At 23.6% G+C, this 17,560-nt stretch overlaps 1 protein-coding gene across 1 annotated transcript in view; it reads right to left on the bottom strand.

Moving 5' to 3' along the window:
* Window positions 1-17,560, bottom strand: part of LOC114125080 (pikachurin-like) — a 66,131-nt gene that overhangs the window by 23,697 nt on the left and 24,874 nt on the right. The window contains exons 4-7 of the mRNA XM_027988573.2: window positions 9,915-10,116; window positions 9,700-9,844; window positions 5,989-6,178; window positions 3,043-3,179 (exon numbers count right to left, since the gene is read on the bottom strand). Of these exons, the coding sequence (XP_027844374.1) occupies window positions 3,043-3,179; window positions 5,989-6,178; window positions 9,700-9,844; window positions 9,915-10,116 (674 nt within the window). The remainder of the gene's footprint in view (window positions 1-3,042; window positions 3,180-5,988; window positions 6,179-9,699; window positions 9,845-9,914; window positions 10,117-17,560) is intronic.

Raw genomic sequence — 17,560 nt, 5'->3', positions numbered from 1 at the left:
TTATTCCTATCATGTATTATAATTATTGATTAGGTAGAAGTCAACATTTTTTTATAACAAATAAATCGAGAAAATATGTTAACGAACAGCATTTTGAAAATATATTTTAATTATTTTAGATCAATGGTTGATTTATATAGAACTTGAATAATATTTAAAATAAAGTAAATTGTATATCTATTATGTAGAAATATTTATAAGATATTTTAAAGAGTAAGAGGTAATCAAATACTTTTTTTATTAAAAATGACTTTTTAAATATTTTAACTAAAAAACTAAAAAAAAAACTAAAAAACTTATACATTTATATTTATAATACTTAATATCAAAAAGTAAAGTTGTGCCATTTTATTATATATAATTTTTTGGTATTAAAGTAATGATATTTGAGAATAAATATAATTAATAACTATTCTAATAAATTAAAAATGCAAAAAATAAAATAAAATGATCTTTACAATCTGTAAATCATAAACATTAAAAATCGGGATGACGTTTTGATATACAGTACTGACAATAACCATGGTGCGTAAATAATACACGCATTCATTTGAAATCGGAAACTAGGAAATGGAGAAACTCATGAAAGTCTCATGTCCACAAAAGATTCCTTTTTATGCTTTATCTTTTGTATAAAAAAAATCTTAAGAAATGTTTTTTGTGATTTATGTTCAATAAAGATTTTTTTCTTCTTTAAATTTGCTAAGTATTGCAACTCTTGCGTCTTATAAAAATAAATACCTCATTAAGAATTTTGTAAAATATTGAATTTACTTTACATTTTTCTTTTACTATATCATTTTTTAGATCATTTTCTATAGTTTTGTACCATGTGGAGAGTATTATTCTCAATTTTTTTTTATAATATATAGGTATGTATAATATTCAAAAAAGTAATTGATTTTTCGGTTTTGTTGTGATTAAATTTATCGCGTACCCAAAAGGTTTACCATAATTACATTATATTACATTAACATATTTATTATATTTACTACTAATAATTATTTTTTAAATTAAATCGTTTTTATTTATTTAAGTAGATTTGTTTGGTAAATCTTTTGGAGTTTTTAGAGCATTTTTTTCATTTTTTTCAGGTCATTTTTGTGTTTTTTAGGTCATCAACATCCTATCTCTAGTTACTTACACATAACAATAAATGAAACTTAATTGTAGTACCAGTAGATACCTATATAGCATATTATTCATGTTGAAGGCTATTGGAAAAGGGATGTGTTGAATTGCATAAAATTTACTACGATTGCCATAAATAATACCAAAATACAATATAGTATTATATCACATTGCATAGGCGATTTTGTAAGCTTCTTATGTTCTTTCAATCCGTTTGTTAACCCTTTATAGAGTAGTAAGCTTTTGATTTCCATACCACCCCACATAAAATTATTAAGAAGGATTAAAACTGGGTTACAATTCAATTGTTCAATCTTTAAATCTATAAAATCCAAATGCTTAATTTATATATACCATCATTTTCTCTCTCTCTATTGGTACCAATAAGTAATAACAAGAGCATCTCGGTTTCAATCACACTCGATTGTCAATATTGATGTATAAGTCTGATGATAATATTATATTATAATAAGTCATATGCTTTCAAATGTTTAACGATACATAATTCAATATTATAATATTTTTTTAACTTTTTGTTAGAAATATATTTTTTTATTTATAAAAGACAATTTAAAATCTGTATCTAAAAAAAAAAATAAAAAAATAATATAATAAGTAAATAAGTTGAAAATTCGTGTATTAGACATCAAAACGTGAGGGAAAGGGACATATATTGACACTACTTCCAATTTATGAACTCATAGAGAGTAAGTTAATATAGATTATTTAACAGATCACGTGGCCATTTATGTTTGAGACGACAGAGAGAGTTTATAGGTAACACGCGAGAGGAAGTTTGGATATGAGTGGATTTGTGTGTTTGAAAGAGCTTTTATGAAATTTATTATAGTGATAGAATACAAGTGTGGATATTGTTGATTTGTTGAAATCATGATGAAGTTAGAAATATTTCTAGTTTTAATTTATAGCTTATCAAAATAATTTAATAAAATATAAGAATAGGTATATTCAGATTTTACGTTGTATTTACTTATTGGTTTTTCTTAAAGTATAAGATTGGGCTATAGGTATATATACGTCATGTAAGTTATTTTTATTATTAATTTAATCAAGTTTTGTAACTTTTTTTTAGCTTTTGTAAATACGTAATTATAAAATATGTATAAATTGTACATACCTAGTTATTTTTGGTAGTTAAGGTTATTTATTAAATAAATAAATAATATATTATTAAAATAGTTGGGTATTTTTTTCTGTGGCGTAAATTTGATAAAAATATATGGTAATAATAGATAATTATAGGTCGAGATTTTTCTACTGTTCTTAGAAAAAACTCAGAATTTTATTATACTATATTTTTTGTCACCTATCTGTGACAATAAATTTATACAACTAATTGTTTAATTATTGAACATCTATTTTAAAATATTTAGTTTAATGAGGTATTAGTTATTTAAGAATTCTGTTTATAAATCTATTTTAGTTACCATTTTAATTAAAAAAAATTTGCTTCGAATCAGTGGTTGAACTAATAACTTCTCTTTATTGTTATTAATTTTTATTTTACTTCGAAGAATTAGTCATAACTCATAAACTCTGCATAAATATATATTGCAGGGACGTACGCAAAATTCGTTTATGGGGGGGAGGGGTTACCATTTATGTATATGTATAAAATGTTATTAATGTAATATTCCATAAAAGAAATCATTATACATGTTTCACTTCTGAGGCAGGGAGATTAAACCCCTAAACCTCCCCGTTGGTATGCCACTGATATATTGTTAATATGTTGTACATATAAAAGAGAAATAAAACTAAAAGAAAAATCTTAATATTGTAAACAAAATTACATTTACTTACATATATGGTTGAATATTTATATAACTTATATATATATATATAATATACGTTTACGAAGTAATATGATATTATTTTTGTGATATTTACCTGTAAGTCTAATATCGTTTCACATAAATCTCCAGTGTAACCAAGAGGGCATAGGCAAAGTGATGAATTGGTAGTTGTTACGCACTTGCCACCATGTTGACAAGGAGATCTTGTACACTTGTCTGTAGAGCATTCCTCTGTAAAATTAAATTATTATTGATATTGTTTAGTCGTTCTGGTACATATTATTGGCTAAGTGATACGAGTTATAATGTTTAAATAAAACAAGTTCAGAAAATAATTTTTTTTATTTGGTTTAATTCTATTTGAGAAAAAGCAACCCTACTGCGTCTCGGCCAGTCCCATGTGTACTAAATTACAGTGCCATTTATCAAAGACAAATTACAAGGCGAGGTTTTCGATCAGAAACTAATACTTCAATGTCATTGTTCAAGATACATGTAGCTATCGCAAGAACAGTGCTTTGCCCGAGGTTAATCGATCTGATTTCAAAAAAAAAAAGTAGCAGCGCCAGACTTAAAAGTTGTACACTTTGTTAAGACGAAAACTATTAACAATATTATGTAATTATTAATCAATTTAACACAGTGTGTTTAACACAATTATTATTAATAAAAATAATTTTCATTAATCACTGACATAATTATGTTTCATGTAGTTTCTAATCTATGCAAAGTTAAAAAAAAAAAATGCTTATAATATTTTAAATTAAATAAATATATAAATTGTAAGATAAATTATTATTTTAGTTGTATGGTATGCTAAACAAACGTAAAAATAATTTTTAAATTTAATAATGATGAAATCATATGAATATTATAATTTAAGTTTTAATTTTTATGCAATTTATAAATAAGAACCTTATTCCGAAGTCTTGGTTCTTGAATATTATATTTATATATTATTTGAAATTGTTCAGGTATAATTTAAGTGTTAAAGACGCTTATCGTTTCGTATAACTCTTATTGGGATTTAGATTTATGGAAATACCGTCAAAACAACAATTTTTTTATTAACTATATGGACTATCGAATAACATAATTCACGGAAAGCTAAGTTTAGCGTGTTATGACTATAAATATAGTCATTTTTCCCTTATCGCAAATTAATGGGAATTTGAAACTTTGACAAGCATTTTTACACAATAGGATAGGATGGATTGCTTATAATTTATTATTGTTTAACCTATATGTAAAACTTATAAAAAATGTTTGTTTTTTTATAAATATATTTATTGGATGATTTATAATATTATAGGCATACAAATACTCGTAAACCATATACTTTTTTTTATCATAAAAAATTAACTTAATTATAATCAATATCGATACTTGAAATAATCTAAATGAAAATTTAATACTAAAATTACTTACGTCGAGTAATTAATAAAATAAAACTTCAAGTATTTGCTCAAAGAACTTTTAAAAAGATTAAAAAGAAGTAAGTGAATTTTGCCTTTTTTCGTTATTTGCCATGCCTCCCAGCCGATTAAATTCATAATAAGACACGAACCGACATCGAGCAACGTCGACGGTGAAGCGGTTGACTAGAAAATTAATTAACGCGGTTGCACTAAAAGGGGGGAGGGAGTACACTGCTGTCCTCGACTTTCACCTCAAAAGCTTCTATCTAATGTTTACTCAAAGAGTTTTAGCAGCTTTTTTCCCTTTTCTCTTATTGTTGTCGCTTTTAGTTTAATATTAACTATATACATTAATAAACATATATACGGCATTTGATCTAATCATGTTTCGTTTTTCATCAACTGTCTATATATCAAGAACATTTTTATCTCGTTAAATCTCTTCTTCTATAACATTTTTAGTTTACAACTTAACATTTTTATTAGAAGATCATTAAAATAAAATATTTTTTAAGAAACCAGAATAAGTTCTAAGAGTAAAGCTCTTGACTATAATATACTCATGCCTCACAAGTCATAATTGATAAATTGTAATAATGCATGTTGGTTATTTAGCATACATTCCTTCACAAATTATATATTAGTAAGTTTTACTGTATTATTAATGTAATGATTAAATAAGTCATGTACTTGTATAATTTCACCAGGATAAATAAAAAATAAAATTTTAAATCTTATTATTATTTGTATAATATAATATATAATTGGTACCTACTGAGATTAATATTAATCATTTTACATTTATTAAAATTTTTTTAATAAAATAAATAATATAATATGATTTTTATAATATTTAAAACAATAAACATAAAAGTATAAAAATATTATACCATTATAACGTATCCATTGCACATTTTTACTGTTATATTTCAAAAAAAAAAAACTAACTGAATGTATGCACGTTCAAAATTTAAATAAAATATAAACCTTGTCGTTAAATTCAGCAATAAATTCCCAAAGAAATTAAAAAAAAATATAATACTTAAATTTTAAAAACGTTCAATTATAATTTTCATTAATAGATAAAGTATTTATTAGTTTTAACGTCCGTGATTACAATAATAGCGTAAACAGGCTTTCTCAAAACTGATTTTATTATTTTGCTTTACATTAAAAAAATTATAAGCTGTTATTATACGAACAAAAATAATTAATGGCATCACCGAGTAACCCATATGTTTTATCCGGTATAATTTGCGAAGTTAGTGAACAAGAAGACGTAGATTAAGGAGAATGAAAAGTTTTCACTGTCCACAAATTAAACAGTTTTGGCAGTTTGTTTAAAGTTTTGTTAGAGAGCCTTCCCCATTATATTATTTCCTTTATTTATACATAGAACTGCTAAAAAGTGAACATCTATATGTTTTTTTCATCGTTGGATTTCGAAAGTTCAGTCACGTCCTTCAGCGTCGTTTTGAATGTATAAAATTGTATTTTTAATACCAATAAATATAATAAATATTTTGTTGACGGTTATGAATGGATCGATATTTCTCATATTATGTCTTTTGAAAATGGCCGAGAGGCGGTTTAAGAAAACTAAATGTGTAGTTAACACTTACCGACTTCTTGAGATTTGACTGTATCGCCGGAAGGTGTTTCACCAAAATCGTATCTATGATCATTAGCTTGTAACAGCCGAACACAGCCAACGAATCCACGGTCTGTTGGAAACCGTTCAGCCAGTCCAGATGTGTTACCTCGACCACCGATAAAGACAGGTTCTCGAAACGTAATTCTCGAGAATAAACCCTAGTTTACAAATAAAAAATGTTGTTAGAATGATGAAATTGGACTTATCATTTTTAATTATATTCAAATTAATTTTGTATTCGTTTTTAATATATTATATAAAAATTATTTAATGTTATTAATGTTTTTGAAAATTGTAAATACAATTTCAATTACGTTTGTCTCATGCAAATAATTTATATCATAAAAAAATGGTATCTGGTGTTTGTGTAAATGATAAAATAAAATAATTATTTTGAAATTTATTAAGTGAAATAGCTATAACGTACAGTTAATTTAATTGTGTATAGAAACCACCGTCATAGCTATTACTAAACATTTATTTATATGGCACGAACCAAAGCTCATTATCTTAATAAAAGTATATTTTAAAATATAAAATGTAGTTTTAAAAACCAATTTTGTTTTACCAATTCTTATTTAATATTATATATTCAATGTATAAAATGAGTTAAATTATTTTAATATTCAAATTTCAAATATTATATTTCTATTCAAGGCAAGAATAAAGAAAAATATGCCTAAAGTCAATGATTATATTTGGGTTTTGGTATCCAAATTTTTCACGAAGTCAAAGGAAAAAGAGAATTACGGCTAATGTATTAACTTTGCTACCATAATAATGTGTCTGTTGCCCATGTACAATAATATAAATAATAAATGCGATAATAATTTATTACGTATAGGTCCTGACCTAACGCATAAGATGCTACATAGGTACTACAGAGTCACACTTACTCTACATTTGATCCACTTATTGTTATTATTATAAATAACGAAAAAAAGAAGAAAGTATGATGCTTTGAAAATTGAGAATATAATATATAATATAATATAATATAATGTCTAATGGTTAATTCTATTAAGCAATTATCCATTACACACTGATATAACATTTATATTTCTTACAACAAACCGTGGTCTGTACATAAACATCACAAATTTACAAATAATAAGATTACCAATAACAGTATTATTAAAAATATTTTAATTTAATTTATATTTACATTCAACTTTATCGATCAACCCCAAACAAGATCATTAAATGAAACAGATCCTTTTGCAATATTATATGAAATTAATATCTAAAAGATTAGGCGAATAATAAAATATTAATATTATTAATATAACAAATATAATATAAGATAAAAAAATACCTTATTTTATTTTGTTGAAAAAATGTATGAAATTTACTGCCAGTTAAACAATACTTAACATTATTTTATACTCTATAATTTATTGTATTACATATTCCATAATAGGACATTATAACTTAAAATAATTTGAATACCATTAAACGACAAATAAAACATAAAGATGTGCATTGTTCTAACTTATAAATTTATAATGCTTAAGTATTCAACTCTTAATTTATAGTTTTAAATAAGGAATTCTTGTATTCAGTATTTTACAAATATTTATAATGTAGATAACCGCTATTTTTGGCTATTAACCAAGTTAAAATAAGTGAATAAAGAAAGAAATAATTTATGTTTTGTTTAGTTGGGTTTTATTGTTATAAAATTAATAATCTAAGTAGTAAATAAATAAATAATATTATATTTTATAGATTTTGAGCGGAGCTGAAAAAAATAATGTTAATATTTCACATATTATATTATTATTATTGGTTTTACAATGAAGTGCGTTGAATGTCTGTTATACAATTTAATAACAATTTTTTCCTTAAACGATCTTAGTTATTTTTTCTTTGTTATTTTTTAAATACAGTTTAAATAAATAATTATTATATTTTGATAATTCTTAGTGATTTTTAGAAAATAGATTACTACTCTGCTGTACAGGAACAGTTGAGTGTACCACTTAATAGAATACGCATTGTAATAGATAACGTGTTCAATAGAATTCAATGATAAATAATTGAAGTGATTCTGAAGATTGTCTAACTTTTCGGTAACTAAAGTTGCCTAACAATTTATTATTTTAATAATAACATTAAAACTTTAATAGATGATTATATTTTTTTAATTTTATTATTTTAATTTTAAAAAGTACTGATAATTTTCAATGTTTATCTCCTCTAAGTACCAACTAGATCCACTTTGTTACAAAAAACTTCCATCAGAATTGATGATAAAAGCAAGTTTTTATGGAAAAAGCTTCTTCAGATACAAAAATTCAAATAAAAACAGTATAAATGCACATCATTATAAAATAAACACATTTACCATTACACTTAAAATCTAAAATATTGTTAAAAATTTCATATTTTAACAGTTTAGCTATAGCTTTTTTTTTATCTTTAACTTTATCGATTTACAAAAAAGCTACAAATTATGTGATAATGGCGTGTAATAACTTCTAAAATTCACTTCTAAATATTATATATAACATATATTTATTCATTTTTTAAAGTTTTAATTAGGTCCTGAATTATTATTATTTTTTGTAATTATTGTGTATTTTTTAGATAGTTACAATAATCTACGAGTATCAGAATTAATTAAATCTTAATTAATCTCAATTAGAGTTTACCTATATGAACTAAATTAAATATATATTATATTTCTACACTGACGAATAGTTGATAAGTTATTCTACTTTATAATATTAAAAAGTTTATTAAAAAGTAATTTTTACAATAAATGTCTTGCCTAATTTAGGTGAATACGATTTTTGACGACGTTTACATATTAATTAAAACTTTTAAGCTTGAACTAATCAATTTAACTTTATATTAATTCAAAAGAAAATATTCACTGTAAAATTATACTTAAAGTTTTCTTGTGTATTTTTAGTTGATTAAAAATTTTAGATAACTTATTTGAAGTTCTAACTTCTAATTTCGACGGAATATAATTAAAAGATAAACTATTTATTAAGATATATTATTATTTATCACGTATTCACGGAATTTTACATATTTTTCAGTATTATATAATACGTAGTAATTTTGTTAACATTTTTAAATTCAAAATTCTATGGATATTGTGTTTAAGTTAGTATAATAGTCTATATTTTTTTTAAATGAAAATAAAGTTAAAAATGAACATTTCTCTTTGGAATTAAAATATTTTAACACAAACTGCTTATTTTAATTATAAAGTTGTAAAGAATTATGTCTCAAAATTTTAACCGTTTAGGAACTTACGAATGTTTAATACAACACTGTATAGACATAATAAGACATGTACGTTTATTGCATGTATTCAAAATATTTAAGGCATTATTTGTTTATTCTCGTATATTACATTTAAAAACAAATTATACTTAAACGTTTAAAATATTAATTAATAGAAAATTTTTTTGATTAGAGTACACCAGTGATTTATTGACTCGGTAAACAATTCATCGATACATTTATAGTTCATTAACTTTTATTTTACTTAAAAGTAAAATCAAAAATATATTATAATCTTTTTGAAATGACCAATTTAAAAAAAAATGTATTTAAACTATTCTCTTTAGTTTGTTTGTGCAGAAAATGGTCAAACGTGTATTCAAATAACAATCATTACATTTGTAATTTTACTTTAATTAAAATGTATAAATGCACTTACTTTTGATCTCCCAGCAATGCGTTTTCCGCGATTTAATTGGATCCACGCATCCCATCTATGTCTGTATACAGACAGAGTATTCCATTGATTTAAAATAACTGTTTCTTCAGATTTAACTACTCCCAAACCAGACCCACAATCAAACCTGTAAAGAAACATTTCATTTTTATTTATAATGTTATCATCACACTGTTATTGGTTCAATTTTGAATTACCTAAATTCCAAAAAGCCATTGTGAAGTAGAATAGCCATGAAATCTCCAACTAAATCATCTCTTTCAGCAGCTAAAAACAATATACCATCCCAGCTTTCTGGTCTGAATTCTAAACTTATTTGCACATGTTTGTAAGCTCCTCGTAGTGGCGGAAATGCTAACCAACTACGTCCATTGAATCTTGGGTATCTAATTGGATTTGCTAATAAGAAAAAATAAATTATTATTATGGCGTTGAAAAAAGTATATGCGTATAAATGTATATTAATAATAATAATTATGAATAATAAATTTTATTCTTTACAAAAATATTATATTAAACTGAGCATGTATGATATAGATAAGTATTTTTATAACTGCATAATTATAATAATACTTATCACATTTAATCATAAAATCAAATTATTTGATCTTTGAATCAAAAATAAAATATAAGTAATTTATATTTATTTGTGTTTCAAATTATAATAAATTCTAGAACAAACAAAACGAAAATATTGGATTATACTAAATCGACTTCTTCCTAAACGGTTTTTAAACTCTTATAAATCCACTTATCTCAAGTTTACCACAATAATCAACAAAATACTACTGAACAAATTAACTAATATTGATTCAAACTTTTTTTATTAATTAAAACACTACATGAAGTTATATTAGAACACCGAACAGATCGTCTGAAGATATAAAATAACTTAAAATAAACGACTGAAAAAAAAATTATTTGTGTTTATAAACAAATAAGTATAGACTGATTAATATTTAGTAGGATAATCTAAACTAAATGATTAGAAAATTACTAAAAAAGTTTTTAATTCAAAATTAAGTTAAACGACTATATTTTAGAAGTGTTATTTAAAACTTTCAACTGTATTTAAAATTGTTTTATTTAATTAAAGCGCTTCATCAGTTTCATTAGATAGTTACGATTAATTAGTATTCCTTGCAAGATACCGAGACAGCAATATTAATTGGTATAAAACTAAATATTAATCGTTAAACAGTGATTATATGATTTTTAATCTCTTTCAGGAAATAGTTGTTATTAAGGATATAAATGTAATAATATTGCATTAATAATACACATGCATAATAGTCAAATGTTTTAAATTATAACCTATTATATAGGTATTTGTTACAATATATATTATAAAATAATATGAATTTATATATTTTAAGTCATAATAATTAATGTTGTTTTTACTTTGCCAAAATAGTAATTATTATCAATTCTCAAATCTTAATGAAAAATGTACAAAGCAAAATCGATTTTTCTCTTTTCTTTACACGTAAAAAGTTACGCACTATTGTTATTGACTCATGAATAACCATAGATTGACCATCCACCTACCTATGCATGTAGTACGGCTACTACACATATAAAATATCAGCAAACACTAATGGGTTTATTTTCGCAAAGCGCCTTTGTCCGGTCACCGGCGCGGTCGACACAAATATCCGGGGCGAATTATTGGGCGCGGTCACGCAACAATCCAGTAAGATGGTCACGCGAACCCCGAGCAAGCCAAAAATATATTTGACACGCATCCAAAATGTTACCTGCAGTTGTTATTAGCATACAGTGCACACCCCTAACTGAATGGACAAAACAGCAATATGTATATACATAATACATATGTGGGTATACCGTATACGCACTTGCTATCCTGCCTAAGATTATTTATGCGGTTAGTTATTGATGATTTATACTGCATATTTCTAAATGCAAATAAATTTAAAATATAGTAACAGTATCGTTTGATGTACATGCGTGTATTATTTTATGTAAACAAAATAAACAGTATAAAATAGTAGGTATAATGATGATAAGAAAATATTCAGAGTTAAAGTATATACAGAGCATAAACACTGTTAAAAAAAGAAATTAAAAATGTGATTAATTTAAAAATGTCAATACAAGCTAGTATATAATATGTGATATAATATATATATTATATGTATTTATATATTATTAATTTTTTCTGATCAGCTATTAAAATTATTTTATTTTTTAACCTAAATATAATATAAAAATATTATAATTATATTATATTATATATATTATAATATAATATAATTTATAATAATCACAATAATTTTCGTTAAACCTTGTAAATCAAGAGCGTTTTATAACAATATAAATTATCATGTGCAGTTTTTATAAATTAAGACATAATCTTGAGATTTTTATTATGTAGTTAGAACAATGCGTATGACAAAATACAAATTACAAGGCTTTGAATATAATATTGTATTTAACGTACAAGGCAACCCGTAGCTTTTATGATATCTATGTATCACATTATTATAACAAATACACGTACCTACAAGCTTCTTCCGCATCACGTCATTGTTATATATTTCATCAATTTCAATAATGTTGCAAATTAAAGCTGACTACCTAAATCATGTGATTATCGTACATTTTCTATATAATTTACTATAACGGTTGTGAAAGCTAAATTATTTTTAAAAGCTGTCCAAAATACAACTAGGGCTATTGCAAGAAATAGTAGTCTGTCGTATATATAGACGGTCATTAATATTATTTTATACGATGCGTATTGAAAATATATTTTAGATTAGTAAAAAAATTAAAATCGATCGAACCGATGAAATGAAATGCACTAAAATGGCAAAATAATATTATGTATTATTTAAGACCGCCATACTAGGCTTGGGGAGTCCCATTGTTGTAGTGTATACGGTAAACGCGGAGGTCTTGATAGTATTTGTGTGTAATTTTTGTGGTTTAAATATTAAATTGTACATTTTTATTTTTGTGTTTGTTTGTTTCACAATAAAATTGTTTCTGACAACTATATTTTGTGTTATACTATTGTTAATTTGTTCGACATTTTTAACTTTAAAAGTTCTTACAGCACAGGGATAATTAATATATTATATGGTCATAAGTTCTAAAGGAACCTTTGTAAATAATAAAAGTATATCATTATGCCTCATTTTAAGATGACAGTGCAGTCTGAATTGTTTTCGAATATGGTCATAGGTTTAAAATGAAAAAGGGTAAGCCGTTTCAAGTGTTAACGCGTATTTACTCGTGTGAATGATACGACTAAGTATCGCCCAAATGTTAAATTATATATTTGATATATTCATTACAGTGTATATTCAATGAAACAGCTTTTAACCGAGTTCAACCTTAAATAATTCAATACGTTAATAACACGATTGTTGTAGTACTAACGTTTTACCTTGGATTAAAATGTATTCTGATTCATAGTTTAGAAAATGTATAAAAAAAGAGGAAAATATTTCTAGATATATTAGATATTTATACATGAATAATATGTATATTAAGGTACATATTACTAGTTTATACTATTTTAATATGGGACAAGGAAAATATTTGAAATTATTAGCATTGCACTTAACTACTAGTTATGTAAAAAAAAAAAATGCAGAGTAAGATATCATGGTGTATATTATTTTACAATATTGTTAAGTTGTCATTATTATTACGAGCAGTAAAATAAAATAAATATTTTTGATGTCTTTAGATAGATTTTGTATAAATATCATATTATTTTATCGTCTTCCTTATCCCAAACTTAAATGAATGAAAAATGATAATGCATCAAACTGATCCATTAAACTTTAGCATTATTGGACCGTATGCATACAAACTATGTAATTTTTTTTACATAATAATGCACTACTGCAGTTTTTATGTAAATCTTTTTTTAAATTGCAATGGCTCACTAAGCTGGATATCAATGGGATTAAATTCTCATTTTTCTTCACTTTAATAATTTTGACCTGTAAAGAGGCTTTTATAAACTAAATACATGGATTAACTAGGTTCGTTTTGTTTAGTATTTTTTTTATCTCACCAAGATTTATTATGATATTTATAGAAAAAATAAAACCACATGTTACAATTTTTTGGCTTCATTTAATGGATTAGATTTAAAGAAAATTTTATTTTAATTGAAAATTCTTATGTATATAAACGTTAAATTTTTTATTTTACATTATATGATAATAAATATTATTTTCAAATTTTAATGACAAATTATTTTTTACACATAATTAATATTATTATGTGCTAAGCGCGTATTCCTAACTGTGTAAAAAATGATACTTAATGAGTGTGTGGTCTGGAATATTATCGAACCTTATCACTAATTGTATATAAATAGGTAAATTCAATCAGTACCGAACAATCATCTTGAACTTGTTGAAGTTTATTTTGATTAAAACATTTTTAATATTTGTGATGGATTGATTAATGTCATAATAATACAAAGTAATAATTTTCACTCCGTTTTTTATTTAAATTCTGATTATTGGTATTTTTAAGTACATTCCTATACTTATGAATTATATTTTACAAATAAAATAATATAAAAAAATAGAAATAAAAAAAAATAATGATATAAAAATAAATATACGCAATAATAATAAAGTAATTTTTCGATAGTTAGTCAACAGTTTTAAACAGTTTTATTTTTAAATCTTTTTTGTGAATAGTGGTTACATTACAAGGGGTTGATGATTTAAGACTAAATGACATACACTTAATAAATCAGATAATGCAGATTTAAGATGGTTTAGTACATTCCTAGATTTAAATACCATTGGTTCAAATGGATCTTAATAAAGATTTGTATAGTGTAGATTTTGTATGAATTGATTTAAATACGAAGTAGATGTAGGTGGTTATTAAATACTTTTTGTTTGGATTTTTATCGTAGCTGAATGAAATTACTACAAAACTCTGTTAAAAATATAAAATGTTTATAAGATATTTGTTTTCACTTAAATATTAACAACTCTAAGTTGTGTCAAAGAAAAGTTTAAGACGTGAGTTTTACTATGAAGTAAAAAAATATAAATAATAAAGACATTCTATCCAGCAACTACCGAGTCGTAATTTTATGTACATGTCGCATCCACTTGATGAAATTGTCCATTTCATTAAAAGTTATTCAGTTCATGAAATGGAAAACATTTTTTTCCACTTATATACATATAATAATTAAAAATTTCATAAAGTGGATATCTTTTCAAGAAATGGATACTAAAATTTTATATCGTGTAATTTTTTTCATCAAATGGCCATCCACTTAGTGAAACAAAATATAATATACAAACATTGTCATTTTATTTTCACTTACTTACTACTTTACACGATAATCGGTATCTTATTGTAATTATATAGTTATATATATATATATATATATATATATATATATATATATATATATATATATTATTTATATGTATTTTTGATTACATTAGACTATTCGGAACACACATTTGCAAATGTACTTGCAAGTACATGATAAAAATTATGGTTTTAAAGAGAAATAAAAACTATTACATTAACAACAAAATAATAACATAACTTTTGCGAAGTGCCAGTATGTTCATGAAAATGAGTGTTGCAATAGATTTTATTTTTAGTAATAATAATATATGTAGCATAAACATAAATTATATTATATACTACTATATACTTTTATACTAGGTACATAATATATTTGGTGATATTATGTAATATACTTAAAATCTATAAATATGAGTGGTACTATTGTTTGAGAAATACGAACTAATGATACGAGTAGTTATGGCTTAACGTTTTACGTTTACATAGTTTCATACTAAAATAGTATAATTCGTCTAACATTTTTTTTTTCTAATCAAACTTTTTGCGGTTGTTAAATATTTCTATAACAGTTTTATATAGCAAAACTTTTAAGTAGAAATTGATAACACATATGCTAGTAAGGGAGCTTAGAAAAGTTATTTTTTAATGTCATTGTAACAATAATAGTTACGTATCATCCGAAAACTCTCGTGTTCGGTCAAAACTTGATAATATTTTTAGCAAGTACATCAGCTTAGAGAATTTTTTCACATTTACCTTTAATTGTATTGTTATTAAAAATATGATTTAATATCGAATAATACTATAATATTTTCATAGGTATTATTCGAAAGAAAATTGACAAGACTCTTTTGAGAAGAAAATTCTTTAATGTCGCTTTTTTGACAATGATTATATAATAATAATAATAATAATAATAATAATAATAATAATAAATAATAATATTCTTATTTTCAAGATCTACTATAAGATGTAAATTAAAGAAGATGGTAATTTTTATTTTGCCTTTACAAAGAAGAGTATAATAGTGAAAACGTGCATAATGTTTATCTCTCTGTAAAATTATATTTTTAAATTTATAATATTATTAATATTGAGACTAGATATCTTATTGTAAGACATTTCTTTATTTTTTTATGTGATTTTCCGTGTTTATTTTGAGTTCAAGAAGTAATATTGTAGATAAACAAAATTATAGTGAAAGATTTAATTAATTTAAATATTAAAAATATAGTCAACTTGACCGAGTTTTAAACGGTTTTGAGAATAACTTATTTTATTAAAATATGTTTATTACTCCATTAAAATGGGTTAGATTTAAGTTAATGTTTATTTGAAAATTTAATGAAAGTTCATATTTTCTCAAAAATCAAAAGTAACTAGAAAATTAAAATAATTAAAATGGATAATGTAGATTTTATGATCTTAGGTATATAGTTTTTAATGATAGGAAATAGTTACTGCATGCAAGTTTTTAAATATTTCAATAGTAAATAGTAATTATTAACACGCATACTTATAAGATGTATAAAAACCCACACACTATTATTTTTTTATACTTGTTTTGTACAGAGTTTAAAATATATATATAGATTATTGAGTCATACAATAGCTGTTAATTTAATACTAAAAAAGCGGGAAAGTACCTGCCACTTTGATATATATTAGGATCACTGTAATGAACGTGTAAATTTGAATTCAATGATATATCATTAAATATGAAAACCGATTCTGAGTGAATTAGTGAAGATAGTTTATCCATAACTAAGTGTATATCACGATATATTTTTTTGATATAGCTATTAAAGTTATTTATTTTACAGTATGGCGATTAATTTATTTTTCACCGAAAATATTACAGTTATAATAATATTAATATTTAATTATTATAATTAAATAAATTTATATAATGTAATAATATTGTTATTAAGTTTTGAGTTAATATTACTAATATCACTTTACTATAAAATAGTCTGATAAGGTTCATAGCACAAATAGATAATATTTTGAAATTAATTTACATATATGGCATGGAAGCATCGTATTAAATCATTTAATACACTATTAAATATATTAAATAATTTAAATGTTGATACCTTAGTATTTTTTTTATGGATTTCTAACGCTTACATAAACATTTGATAAAATTTTCAAGGATCTAAGGTTATTCGTTTTTAAGTTATATAAAAAAAAAACAACCATATTTATCAATACACTGGTTTTATGTAAAACTTCTTATTTTTTTCAATTTATTTTTTATTTTTCTAGATTATTTTGTAAGATACTAGAGTTTTTTAATGCTGTTCTGTTTAAAGTACAAATTAGATTCAATTTTCTATCAGAATTAATTTCAATTACTTATTGTGTATATAGAAAAAACCACACAACATTTTAAAATCAAAACATTTATCACTCCATTTAGGATATAAAATGAAATTGAAAGTTGAGTATAAATTAAAAAATTTAATTGATAGTTTTGGATTTATTATAAGATAAAGCTGTAGTTCTCCAA

This window comes from Aphis gossypii, chromosome 2, assembly GCF_020184175.1.
Source record: "Aphis gossypii isolate Hap1 chromosome 2, ASM2018417v2, whole genome shotgun sequence".
NCBI lineage: Eukaryota > Metazoa > Arthropoda > Insecta > Hemiptera > Aphididae > Aphis > Aphis gossypii.
This window is presented reverse-complemented; position numbering and strand designations above follow the sequence as displayed.